Raw genomic sequence first — 14,745 nt, 5'->3', positions numbered from 1 at the left:
TGTTTGGTGAATTGATTGGTGAATCTCGAAAGGGGAAAAAGTATTATACATGACTGAAGGGGAGGGTTAAAGTGGGGAAGGGGCGGGGGGTGGAAATAAGGGCTCTGGAAAAAGGAGAAGCACCAGTGCTCATGTTTTCTCTCCCTAGCCCTGTCCTCCACAGTCAGCAGCAACTTTTCTATAATGTGTATAACACACGCGCACGAGTACGGCTTGGCACCCACCCCACCCCACTCCACTTCACCCCACTCTGGAGCGTGCAGCCAGCCAGCAGCATGATCAGCAATTGGCTGCACTCTAAAATTATTGAAATGTGGACACAGCACAAATTTTGCATGCTGTCTGTCACAACAGGACCAGCCACAGGTTAATCATGAATTATGACTTCTGTCTCTGAAAATGGAAATACTTAAATTTTTCCCTCTCTGAATTGAGTCTACTGGATCCAATGGATAGCAATTTACTATGTGTGAAATGCAGAGTCATTTAGAGTTGTAACTTTCAGGAATTTCTTTTCTTGTCACTTTCTTCTGTTTGCTGCTATTTATGATGAACTCAGATAATCTGACAGCGTGACTTAGAAAGTCTCACTTGCTTTATTCTATATATTGCGTATATTTCAACTGCTAATTTTTTTTGAGTCTCTCACAGTAACAATTACATATAATGTTGGAATACAGATATTCCATCATTGGATAATGTCCCTCTGCATGGAGTCTTGATGACAAAAAGAGTGTACACTTTGTATGATTCTACCTTGTCAATGGCATGATCAATTTTCAACAGATTATATTGATGCTGCCTGATGTTTTCAGTGTATTTATGACTCAACAGAACTTCTTGCAAAATTGGGTTTTGAGCTGCAAGAAGGTAAGAAAGAAAGGTAAGGCATGTATTAGTGCCTTTCACATCCTTAAAATATCAAAGATATTTACAGCCAATGAATTACTTCAGGAGTGTGGTAACTGCTGTTCTCTAGAAGGCACAGCAGTCAATTTATGCACAGCAAGGTCTGGAAAATAATAAAAAAAATGACTGGTCAATACTGTTCTTTTTATGGAGTTAATTGAGAAATAAATATTGACCAAGGAACTGGCAGAGCTCCCTTATTAATCACCGAATAGTGCCTAAGAATCTTTTACATCTACCAAAGCAGGCAGAGAGGCCTTCAATTTAATGCCTAATCTGAAAGATGGCACCTGTGACAATGCAGTATCCTTTCAGTCCTGCACTGAAGGTAGACTTCAAGATATCAGTCCTCCATCACCCCCTACTCCTCAACCCCCACCTATGGCACCTCCCCATGCCCACACAGAAGATGCAACACCTTCACTTCCTCTCTCCTCACCGTCCAAGGGCCCAAACACTCCTTTCAAGTGAAGCAGCATTTCACTTGCATTTCCCCTAACTTAGTCTACTGCATTCGTTCCTCCCAATGCGGTCTCCTCTACATTGGAGAGACCAAACGCAAACTGGGCGACCGCTTTGCAGAACACCTGCGGTCTGTCCGCAAGAAAGACTCAAACCTCCCTGTCGCTTGCCATTTTAACACTCCACCCTGTTCTCTTGCCCACATGTCTGTCCTTGGCTTGCTGCATTGTTCCAGTGAAGCCCAATGCAAACTGGAGGAACAGCACCTCATCTTCCGACTAGGCACTTTACAGCCTTCCGGGCTGAATATTGAATTCAACAACTTTAGATCTTAAACTCCCCCTCCCCCCATCCCCACCCTGTTTCTTCCCCCTCCCTGTTTTTTCCCAATAATTTATATAGATTCTTCTTTTCCCATCTATTTCCATTACTTTTAAATCTACAACTAATACTTTGTTAGTCTTTCCACCCCACCCCCACTACAGCTGTACCTTGAGTATCCTGCCATCCATTCTTAATTAGCACTTTTCTTAGATAATATCACCACCTTCAACACCTCATTGATCCTTTTGTCCGTGACATCTTTTGATTATCTGCTCCTATCACTGCTTGCTTATCCCCACAACTACCCCACCCTCAACTTCTCTCTCCCCCCGCCCCCCACTTTAGACCAGCTTACCAGCTTATATTTCACCTCTCTCCTAACTAAACTTCAGTTCTGCCGAAGGGTCATGAGGACTCGAAACGTCAACTGTTTTCTTCTCCACCGATGCTGCCAGACCTGCTGAGTTTTTCCAGGTAATTCTGTTTTTGTTCAAGATATCAGTACCCCACAAATGAACAATCTAAAAACAAATCACTGACAATACACAGGTTTGTAGGAAAACAGAATAGCACACATAAACAAAATGTACAAAAGCATTGAGCCATTTATATTTTTTACAATGTATTGAAAATTTACATCATAGATCCATACATTTTACAAATTCTTTTTTCATAAAAATATATTTCTTTACAAAAGAAATTTTTATGCATCTAATTATAATAAACATGATACAGAGGAGTAAGGAGGTCGTACATGAAATTTGTTTCAGGTACAATTTAAAGTTTGTTCTAATTTCAATGGATGTACTTTGTTTATTGCAGTCACTTATGGTATACAAACCTGGGTGAGCAGGAACATACGCGAGACAATTTGAGGAAAAATAATTGCCGTTAACTTTAATACAGCTTCAGATGCATTGTAAAATTCTTATACTTGAATGTAGTCAATTCTTGTGATTAAAGGTAAATGGATCTTGAAGCCCAATGCTAAATTTTTGATTGAACAAAATACACTCATAGGACATTTTAGGAGCAGCAACCTTGGCCTCAATTAATTTTTGGTAGGCACAGTGCATACATTACAATTACAACATAGTAATATCTCCAGTTAGTTGATAATCCTTTCAGCAAAATAAAACAGATTATCTTAGTTTGATTGTACTTCTGTTCTTAAATTTTCATGCGAATGCTTTTCTAACACAGTGGTAACAATTGTTTGTGAGTAATGAGATGAGCTTTAGAGTTGATAAGTAGAGATGGAAGGTGGAGACTTGTTGCTACTGCAATTATAGTATGTCATGGTTCTATTCTTTAAGGCAAATGTTAAGAAGGTGATCAATAGCAAGTGTAGGGAGTCATGTGGAGTTTGGGTGCTATTAAAACAGTTGAATAAACATTTGAAACTAAGATGAGCTCTCAGACACATTTTGGTCATTCATGTCAGAGATCTATTTCTTGTCTCTCATTAGCAAACACTCAATCTACAAATCTCTACTGTGGACATGTACAATGGTGGGGCGGGGGGGTGGAATATGCATTTACTTAATTAGAAAACGGGCAAGAAAAGCAGTTGGCTCAGCTGATATCCCCCATAATCGTGGTCTATATTTTTGCACTCTCCACCTTACAAAACTCCAATCAGATTTAAACAAATATGTTTGCTCTATTACAACACACACATCCATAATACTATGAGTATCAATAGTGCAAAATGCATGACATCCACACCATAAATCACTTCATGTTGAAAGGGTCGAGATGAACTGCAGTAAGTACGTACGTAAGACCGTAACGTTATTAGACAATAAATAAAATGGTTTGCTGTAAAAAAAACACAATTGAGTAATTAAATAATAATGAAGCATGCAACATATCATGCATATGCGTTACTTGAAAATATGAATATATAGTATAAATATTTCTCATTTTATTCTGTGGCAAGAATTTAACATTTTGTACGAAGAATATAAATTCAAATCAAAAATATGGAAAAAAAATTAAATAGATGAAGAGATTTCTCTCGGCAATCAAAAAAGACTGGAAGTGTTCCATAGAAATCTGTTTAGTGAGTTCCACACTGGCCGCTTTACAGTCAGGTATTTAAAATCAGTTTTGCAGTTGTTCCTTATAAAGTTTCTTTTTACACCAGAAGGCAAAACCTGTAATAATCTTGGCTATACAGTACTTCATGGTCATTGTTACATATTCAGTGTCCCAACCTTCATTCCAAATGCTAGCCCCCGTTGTTTGTAACATTGAAAACAGAGGTTCAATGCTCCTCAAGTATCTGCAGTTTTCTTCTGAGAAAGTGTTTAATTTTTGAAAAAATTGTGGCTAAGCACTCTTAGAGTGCAGCTAAAGTTGCTGAAAAGCTCTCCAGTAACAGAATGAAGAGCAAATCTGTTTCAAACTGGGTGAGCTATGAAAACGTGTTCTTTTTTTCTGGTTCTTCAGATAAATCTGGTACATTAAATTCCTGAAAAGTGTGCTTTAAATAGCAATGAACCAAATGTGCATTGTACATAAGTTGGTTTAGTCAAAATCTGGATGTCCCAAGGATGCAAAGCGCTAGATGTGTATCAGGTTATGTGATCAAACAATGCCCCTGCCTTATACCATTGTACAGACTGTGTTGAGATTGGGGTCAAATCGAACTGCCTTGCCTTCTGCTGACTTTGCATTTGTGTCATACATTGGGTTTTCAAAAGCTGCTTGACCATTATTGTTTTCATGTACAGAGCAGCCAGTATACTGTGTCTTGGGTGCAGTCCTGTAAAGTAAAGCAAAAAAAGTTACAGCTTCAAATCTAAGCTCAGGGTACAATATCAATAAAGCAGCATCATGATGCACAGGAAGTCATTCAACCCATTGTGCCTTCGCTAGGTCTCAATTACTTCCACTTGCCTATTCTTGCCCCATAGCTCTGCAAAGTTTTCTTTAAGTATCTATCCAGTTGCCCTTTGAAAGTTATTATTGAATCTGCTTCCACCTCTCTTTCAGGTAATGTATTACAAATCATAACAACTTGCTGAGAAAGAACAGTTCTCTCCATTTCCCACTGGCTTTTCTTTTTTTTTGCCAATTATCCCAAACCGTGCCCTCAATTAACAATACTCTTGCCAGTGGAAACCATTTCTCCAATAATTTATTCTCAATTTTCCAATGCAGTTTCTCAATACAATGTAACATTTAGAAATGTAACATCAACAAGCTTCTTATATTAATATATTTCATTAACTCTAATCAACTTAAAGCAACTGATATATTCAATAAATGTTATTACCAAGAGACTGTCAGGTTACAGCACTATTCTAAGAGCTTTTCTAGAATTTCTCCTTTTGCTTTCTGCTGTCCAAGAGAACTCTAAGTAGTTGTGACTTTATCCTTAAGGTATTTATCAATAATTAGTCTAATTTAACAAAATGTATTTAATTACATTGTGATTTTTCAGCTTTGCAAAGTTAATTGAGGTTTGATCTTGTTAATTAGATTTATTATATTATTCATCAGCTTCTTGCTATTAGGTACGGTAGAGTTAGCTGTGCTTTAAAATGCAGCATTTGTTATTTTGGGTTTGATTTTTAGTTGCACTTTCAGACACTTGGCTAAGTTGAGGTCTTGTGTTAAAACCAGTTTAGCCTGTGTTTAGCTCAAGGCATTGGACCAGATCTTCTGGTCTCCGGATGGTCATACCCGAGAGGTACCCTGGAAGATGCACTGGGGGGCTCTTTGGGTGTCCCAACGCAAGGACTGTGTGGGAATTGCCCGGGAGGTTTCAGCTTCCATTGGGCAATTCCTGAGTCTGGAACCCTCCAAAACTCTGATTTAAAGTTGGAGACTTCAGATGGTACCAACTTACTTAGCAGAATAGTTACCCAGGAAACTTTAGAAGGATTAAAACCACTTCTAGCTCCTGGGTAACTATGCTACTGACCCCACAACTCTCCACTGGACCCTCCCGACTACACCCTCCCCACTAACCCCCCGACTACACCCCCCAACGACTCCCTGACTAAATCCCGACTGCCAACTCTCCCTGGCCCCCTGACAATCCCCCCGACCACCCCCTCCACTGACAGACTAGCCCCTGGCTACCTCCATCTATCCCACCAACTTTGGCCACCCAGACTACCCGCCAATCCTCTCACCCACTTAACTGCCTTTCTACCTCCTTACCTACCAACCTGCCACCCTACTCCTTCACCCACTTACCTGCCACCCTACCCCCTCACCCACCCACCTGCCACCCTACCCCCTCACCCACCTGCCACCCTACCCCCTCACCCACCCGTCTGCCACCCTACCCCCTCAGCCACCCACCTGCCATCTGACCCCTATCACCCACTTACCTGCCACACTACCCCTTCACCCACTTACCTGCCAGTGGCTTTGGAACATTTAAACTTAATGGAATATGGCAGCGAGCGCCTTAAAAAGGGGACATGGCTTGGTTCCCCTGACGCCACTGCACTACAAAGGAAGGACACCCGGTTTGCTCCACATTTCTCAGGAGGCCTGGTTCGAAATTATGGATGAGAAATGTGGAGCTCCAGTGCAGGGTAAGTAAATAGGAGCGGAGCTTCTATCCCATTGCCACCCCTCGAAAAATTTGGCCCATTATCTTGATAAAGGAGTTGAAGTTTACCCCAGGAAGAGCTACCTGGAGGTTCAGTAAGGAGCTGCTTAAAACATCTACTAGTGCCCAGTGAGGAGGCTGCATGGCACTTAGTGACTAGCATGTGTCCTAACACTATCCCCTAACAGCAACTGGCTATCTGAGAGTAAGCAAGGTGTTGATCTGGATTTCAACAGTTACTTAAATTGCATCGCTATTTCATGTTCAGTTGCTTTTGGAGCTATGAAGAGGACCTCTGAAACACAGCAGGAGGCTTTCACCCAAAGAGAGTAAACACTTTGCTCCTCTACCTTAGCAATCCCCAAGAGAATGAAAGTGCTTGGCCATGGATATCTTACAAGGGGTCCCCTGATCCAGATGAGAAATGGGAGAAGGACATTGACCAGGCAGAGCAGCACCTCTGCTGCTGCAGAAGAGGAAAACAGGATGGTGAAGTGGTGTCCTTTTCCACTGTGAGTATAGGATATGCTTACCCCTCTAGATTTCCTCCACCAGGACACCTAGTTCCATGTACGAGAACATGTGCACTCTACCCTCCTTTCCCTGCACCGTGTCACTATGTGCCAGCCAGTGCACTCCACAGTGGAAATGGGTGTGGGGAACACACATGTACCGCTCCACAGAAATCATGCCAAATCTGGCTGAGCTGGCTGATGTCTGGGTTAGCACCTCAAAGCAAAGTGCAAATTATTATAATTAGCAATTAGGAACAAAATCATGTGCTAAATTCAGACTTCCAAACAGGCATGTCTTATTGGAACAGCACACGTCTAACAATTGTTTTCATCTTTGGCAAAAACCTCCGCTGTCTTCTGTCACATATCATAGGAACACCCTTACTATTGAGTATTTAGTTAAAGTTAATTTATGATTAGAGAAATGTTAGTTGATACCAACCTTTGTTTATAAAGGTAAAACCCAAATCCTGCAAATATAAGAGCAAAAAAAGGCACAAGGATGGCGATGGCCACAGAGCTACTGTTAGTACCATGCGGTGGATTGGGAGAATTTGAGCCGTGAGTTGAGTTCAGACCTGGAACAGAAAGTTACACTGTTAAGACAGAAAACAGCAATCACCTTGTCAGAAACTTGCTGGTGCAAATTACAGCCTACAAGTTTCCTCCACATCGCTGAGAGAAATTTTCTTTTGCGTTTAATTTGATCTGCTCTTTTATATTCAAATTCTCCAAGTAGCTATTAGAATGATTGCTGTTAAATTTAGTTGCATAGCTGCTCAATGTTCATACAATGAGCATTAGCTTTCCTGATAAATTTAATAGCTCAATAACCAATGAACAATCATCACATTTCCACTGTACACAATGGTGACTTTGAGTGGTTGGTCAAAGAAGTGGCCATTAAGATAATTAAAATATTTGACAAACACCTTATTTTTCGATTACTTCTTTTTAATTCTTTGCAACATATAAATTGGTGGCCATAGTAAAGGGTAGGAAAGAGTAATTTGTACTTACACAATTCTGAGCATTTTTCTTATATTGATGCTGTCATGGCTGACTAATTCAATAAGTTAGCTCATAGATCAGTGCAAGTGTCACCAATAATACTATTAGTTCTATATCACCCTACTTAAATGCTTTATGAGTCTTACATTAAAACTAAAACTTTTAAAAAATTTCTATCACATTAGGATAGTTTATAACACTGGCTTAGATCAGCACATTGATTAAAAAAAAACTTAATGGGAGGATCTGGTAAGATAATACAAATAGGCTTAAAATGCACAAACAAAACTGTGCTTCCAAATTTGTAATTAAAAAAAAATCAATGCAATTGAGGTGCTGCATTACAGTTACATAGAAATATGAATGGCTCAAAGGAGAAGTAATTTAAAATGTTCAATGTTGATACAATATAATAAAATAAAACAGATTTTATCTCCATTATAATTTTTGAAGGAATTGATAATGAAAGTTTCACATTATGTGACAGTTGTTTCAGGTTTGAGTGACCGTGAAAGAAAGTTATTTCTGGAATTAGCATGCACCAGCAACACAAAACTGTTCAGATTAGACATTTAAAAGATAAGGAGTAACAGAAATAATCTGGTAAAGAATTTTACAATGGATGTGGCACCTATAGCAGTATGGTGCAGCATCATTTTTCATAGTCCACTTTTGAGTGTCAGTTAAGAAGAACTAAATGGGGAAAATCAATTAAACTGCAACAAATCAATACAAGAGGAAAAGTTTAACAAAGTCTTTTCTTTTATTCATTCAAGGGATGTGGGCACCACTGGTTAGGCCAGCGTTTACTGCCCATCCCTAATTGCCCTTGAGAAGGTGGTGATGAGTTGCCTTCTTAAACCACTGCAGTCCATGTAGTGTAGGTACACCCACAGTGCTGTTTGGGGGAGCGGTCCAGGAATTTAACCCAGCGACAGTTTGACCTAGCAGCGATATATTTTCAAGTCAGAGTGGTGAGCGGCTAGAGGGGAGCTTCCAGGTAGTGGTGTTCCCATGTGTGGAAATAAATATACTGGCAGATATGGCATGGTGTTATTCACAGTAGGTTTGATGACATGGTTTCATAAGAATGGGAGCATTATATCATATTCTGCACGTTTTTTTTATTCAACTACAAACATGGATTTATGTTTCAATGGGCTCTTTGCAGACCACAAAGTCACTGTTGATATTTTAAAGTCAATTATAGGTTAAGACCTGTGAGTGAGGGAAGTTTGCAGATTGCTAATGGCTTGTAAAATTCCAGTGAGGGTGTTTCTGCAAACTTTACTCAGCCAATTTAATTGTAATTGGATTCAGCACTAGCTTTTTAAAATTATACCTTTAATAATTTCAGGGACAGATCTAATGTTTAATAAACACTCCTAAAACTTTTACACCACCTCATTTGGTGGTGATCTCAGCTGGTTTGGCATTAGGGCTTGGTTCCCGCATGCTTGGCCTGGAGAAGCTAAAATGTGTGAATACCAGGTAAGAACGGGATTGGGCTCTAGCTTGGGTTTGGCTGTGATATCCTAATGATCAGGTAGTTATTGATACTTATGTAGGCTCATACATGGTGAATGGCCACATGAGGGAGTTACAGGAGCAGTGCTGGTACCCATGTTTTGCAACATCAGTCACCAAAAGAATAAATTACAAAAATTAGGAGAATAGTGTTTTTATGCAGAAACTTGATAGGACAAGGAAAGTCCTACTATAGTCGCAGCAGAAATCATAAGTATTCACAGATAAAATTTGGCTGCAATGCTACCACCTATTGAACGTTTTTCCATTCCTATCCGAATTTACAGTACTAGCAAATACGTTATTTAAGCAGTAATCTAATCACCCCAAAGTGATTAAGGTGTGGGGAAAATTCTTCTCTAATGACCTCCCATTGCGGGAAATTACTGAGCAAAGATCAAAAGGAGGAAACAAAAAGTAAGGGTTACCCCAAGGTCACGTTTTTACTAATGGGTGACTGTGGTGTGGGAGATATAAACCACTTAACTGGGGTTTATTTGCATTTTCAGCCTTTCAGCTAGAGACAGTGTACAGAAAAGAGAGAGAAATAAAATCTGCTCAAGTAATGCTAGTCAGAACAGTAGTAAGAGCATCAATAGCAGTTTAATTTTCTAAAGAAAACATTTACATTTGGAAAAACAAATAGAGGGAGCAGTGGCACAGCTATTAAGGAAGTGGCTCTTCACATATTTCCTCCTTTCCTTGTTCTCAGACAGTTCGTTTAGGTTGGATGCCTCACAAGAGAGAAAGGAACATTAGACTGGGGCCATGGGGTGGGGATGGGGAGAAAACAAATGTGAAGCAGTTCAAAGCAACTCCAGAATCATCCTTTAGCTCCACTTGTTCTGTGTGCCAGTTCGTGATTCTAATCAGCTTCACATATATCTCAGTCTCTGTTCCTTGAAGCAATGCTTCTTAAATTTACAGGTGGAAAAAGTGAAGGATGCCATTAGAGGAGGATAACAAAAAAGGCTTTTATCATAATCAAGAGTGGGACAGCAGGTGTGACTGATTGACTGATATTGTATTTTTGACACGGGCAGCAAAACACAAAAATGCTTGCACTTGGTGGCCACTGTCATGAACAGGTGCAGTCGGTATCTCCCAAAACAGAGAAGGTTACGATCCTCATTAAATAAAAGTCTATATATGATTTCTAATTCAATGTGGTTATCATCAGGATTTACCCAGTCTCTGTACTCCAAATTGTCCATAATCTTCACCCTGTATAAATCCTTGAAAGACGTATGTCGCACCATCAGGCTCAGCAGAAACCTGGCAAAGTAAGAATGTACTGATATAATAATGATAAAAAATAAAAATAATGGACTTTTCCACACTTTGACAATAGAGGAAAGAAAACGGAATGAAAAAATGCACCCAGAAAACACCTGTTTATGGAGCAGAATCATCCTCATAAGGTGAAGTGCCTCTTGAAACTTCATGAGCATGATTTGAATGAATTACATTGAGTGTGCAACACAGGGCAGAATTTTCTGGTTGGTGGGGGGTCAGAACTGGACCGGGCGCGAGTGGGCGCAGACCCGATCGCCGCTTGTGATCGGGTCCATGCAGCCACTTTAAGCAGGCGGGCCAATTAAGGCCGGTCCAGCGTGCTTCATGACTCCCATGCATAGCGAGGGTGGGTGGGTGGCGGCGGGCGCGCTCAGCCTGCCGGGTCCAATGGCAACTCGGCGGCCTGTATAAAGGAAGGCCTGGCAGCCTTGGAAAGGCTGCTCGCAATGGCTGGGTGAAGGGCCCTACAGAGGGGCAAAAGAAGTTATGCCAGTCCGGAGGGTAGGCCATCAGGGCAGACCAGGCCGGAGGGTAGGCTATTGGGGCAGGCCAGGTCGGAGGGTAGGGTGGGGGGCCAGTGTGCACCTCATTTATCCGATGTCTGCCTTGCTGCCCTTCTTGAGGAGGTGGTAGCACGTCGGGAGGTGCTGGTTCCCCAGGGCAGAAGGAGGAGGCCCTCCCCCACATGACGAAACGTGCCTGGGAGGAGATGACGGAGGTGGTGAGCTCCTGTGACGTGGTGTGGCGCACCTGGATCCAGTGTCACAAGCGCTTCAACGATTTGTTGTGCTCTGGAAGGGTGAGGACAATGTTGGCATTGGTCACTTAACCCAGCAGGTAGGCTTTCCCCCCTGCTGCCCCCCCGCCCCCCAAGTCTGAGTGTAGTGACTGCATTGAATCATAGATGGCATGTGTCCTTTGCTGGGTGGGCTAGCAGATATTGCCTATGCCGAGGTCACCCTGAGAGGGTGGTGAAGAGATGGGTTCTGCCACCGCAGCATGTGGTACACTGAGACCCACATGACTGATTTGGGGGCAACCTGGAGGAGCTGCACCTAGGCGCAGTGCTGGGACTCCAGGACATGTCCAAGTTAGGGTGCTGACATGCTGGGAGGGGAGCTTCAAGGTGGCGTGGCAAAGAACCATCTGCTGCCCTCTGTGCTCCACATGCTTGCGCCTCCTTGCTATGGAAGGATATACCATGTGGTGCCTAATGCAATGTAGGCAGCATGTGGCCAAGGGAGGGTTGGGGGAAGGGGTTAAGGTTTGTTGGATTAAAGCCTCTCGGGTGTCCCTGCCTCCCTGCAGTATGCCCAGGTCAGTGTGTACCCCCTCAGCATTTCCCTGTGCGTGCTCATCCTCGGACTCACTGCTGAACTCATCATGTGCAGCCGCAGACACTGCGTCGATGTCTTCATCATCCACTGCGTCCCCCCCTTTCCAGTGCAAGATTGTGCACTATCACCGACACACGATCTGGGGGGTACTGGAGTGCGCCCCCCGAGCCATCCAGGCATCGGAAGCGCATCTTGAGAAGACCAAGGGTTCTCTCCACTGCTTGTGGAGGCGTGGCTCCTATTGGACCGCTGCTCAGCTTCTGTTCTTGGATGGCGGAGAGCGTCATGAGCCACCTTCTGAGGGGATAGCCCTTGTCACCCACCAGCCAGCCATCAAGCCAGGCCAGAGCACTGAAGAGCCCCAGCACCTGCGAGTGCCTGAGGATGTAGGTGTCGTGGGAGCTGCCTGGGTACCTTACACAGACTTGTAGAATCAGCATCCTGTGATCACACACTATCTGCACGTTCATGGAGTGGAATCCCTTCCTGTTGATGAAGGCACCGGGCTCACCTGCTGGTGCCTTGATGGCCACATGTGTGCAGCCCATAGCACCCTGGACGCGGGGGAAGCCAGTAATGGCCGCGAAGCCTCTGGCTCGCTGTGTCTGACTTGCCTGGTCCCAACGGCAGTGGATGAAGATCAATGCATGCCTGAACAGAGCGTCTGTAACCTGCTTGACACAAGTGTGTACAGCAGATTGGGAGACACCGCAAAGATCACCCACCAAGCCCTGGGAGGAGCCAGACGCATAGAAGTTGAGGGCAGCTGTGACCTTTAGTGCCACTGGCATGGGGTGTCCACCCATACAGTTAGTGGAGATCTCAGGCCCAATCATCTGACAGATATAGTTGACTGTCTCCCTTGAGAGACGGAGCCTCCTTTGGCATTGCACCTCAGACATATTGAGGTAGCTGCTTCACCGCTCATGACCCCAGCGAGCCCTCTTATCCTGCCCATGGATGAGGTTTATACAGATATGTCCTACCCGCCTGTCTACTGCACCGAGCTGATGATTGCACGGGCGCGCAAAAATCGATTTATTTATTGGTGAGTCAAGGGCCTTAAAGAGGCCCGTTAATTAATGGCGGGCACACAGAGGATATCATCGTGCGCCTGCCCAACGAAATATCGCGATGGCGCGCCGTGATGTCGGGATGCTTGCCCGACGTCACCACATGCCATTTTACGTGTGGACGTGTGGGGCCCGCCCCCGCACGCCAACGGGAAAATTCTGCCCACAGAAACAGGCCATTTGGACCAACTGGCCTATGCTGGAGTTAATGCTTCACCTGAGCTGCAGAATTACTGTTTTCTATTTACCAGATAATAACAACAATTACAACTGCTTGTATTTATATAGTGTCTTAAATGTAACAAAATATCTCAAGGCAAATTACAGGAGTGTTATAAAGTAAAATTTGATAATACTCCACTTAAGCTGATATTAAGGTGAAAAGCTTGGTCAAAGAGGTCGATTTTAAGTTGGAAAGAGAAGTAAAGAGTAAAGAGAGGTATGGAGAGGGAATTCCATAGTTTTGGGCCTAGGCAGCTGAAGGCACAGCCACCGATAGTGGAGCAATTAAAATCCGAGATGCTCAATGGGTCAGCATTAGAGAAGCACTGATATCTGAGAGAGTTCGGGGATTGGAGGAGACTTCAGACTACTGCAATAACTTCTGTTCCTGCTCCTTTACCTTTGGAGTCCCCCAGCGATTCACCCTTGGCTCCCTCCCATTTCCCATGTATGTGCTGCCACTCAGAGACATCATCTGAAAGCAAATTGGTTTCCACATGTGCGTTGACAACACCCTGCTCTACCTCACTATTACCTCTCTTGACTCCACCACTGTGTCTGAACGATCAGACTACTCATGTGACATCCAGCACTCGATTAATGGAAATTTCCTCCCATTAATATTTTTTTACGTCCCCCGCTGCAAACTCTGTTATTTAGCTACTGACTCCATCGTTTGCCCTGGCAGCTGTCTCAGGCTTAATCAAACTGTTCACAAACTTGCAGAAGTACTTAATGCAAAATTGAACTTCTGATCATATATGCACACTGTCACTAAGACCGCCTACTTCCGCCTCCATTGTTTCGCTTGACTGTATCCCTGCCTCGTCAGCTGCTAAAGCTCTCATCCATGCCTTAATTACCTCCAGACTTGACTGTTCCAATGCACTCAACAATCTCCCACATTCTACCCTCTGTAAACTTGAGGCTGTCTAAAATTCTGCTGCCCCCATCCTAACTCACCATAAGTCCCATTCACCCATCATCTCTGCGCTCACTGACCTACACTGGCTCCCGGTTAAGCAATGCATGTTTTAAAATTCTCATCCTTGTTTTCAAATCACTCCATGGGCCTTGTCCCTCTCCAACCTACACCACATGGACTGCAGCAGTTCAAGAAGGTGATTCACCACCACCTTCTCAAGGGCAATTTGGGGTGGGCAATAAAATTGCTGACCTAGCCAATGGCGCCCACATCCCATCAAAGAATTTAAAAAGTGTTCAGGCTCTCTGATCTCTGCTGTCAATTTCACTATGTCTACTGACACAAGTTAAGTGGATTCAAATGTTTGTGATTTGTGATTTTTTTAATACTTAATAGGGCCTGGATGACTGACATTTTGAACAACTTTCTGTCCAGACCTTTTTTTCTCATAGGAAAAATTTATCAATGGCGTACATTTTTTCCAAAGCTTTTTTTTACACATTCCACTTTACACTGTGATGTTCATTGGGTCGAGAAAGTGTACAGTGGGACAATGAGCATGGAAGTG

The 14,745-nt window shown here is 43.0% G+C and overlaps 1 protein-coding gene across 1 annotated transcript in view; it reads right to left on the bottom strand.

The window, feature by feature from the left end:
• Positions 1–2,284: 2,284 nt before the first annotated feature.
• csmd3b (CUB and Sushi multiple domains 3b) overlaps positions 2,285–14,745 on the bottom strand; it is a 2,128,577-nt gene continuing 2,116,116 nt past the window's right edge. The window contains exons 68-70 of the mRNA XM_078541225.1: positions 10,512–10,599; positions 7,229–7,364; positions 2,285–4,465 (exon numbers count right to left, since the gene is read on the bottom strand). Coding sequence (XP_078397351.1) covers positions 4,306–4,465; positions 7,229–7,364; positions 10,512–10,599 — 384 coding nt within the window. The 3' untranslated portion in view covers positions 2,285–4,305. The remainder of the gene's footprint in view (positions 4,466–7,228; positions 7,365–10,511; positions 10,600–14,745) is intronic.

Source organism: Cetorhinus maximus, chromosome 4 (genome assembly GCF_964194155.1).
Source record: "Cetorhinus maximus chromosome 4, sCetMax3.hap1.1, whole genome shotgun sequence".
NCBI classification, from domain to species: domain Eukaryota; kingdom Metazoa; phylum Chordata; class Chondrichthyes; order Lamniformes; family Cetorhinidae; genus Cetorhinus; species Cetorhinus maximus.
This window is presented reverse-complemented; position numbering and strand designations above follow the sequence as displayed.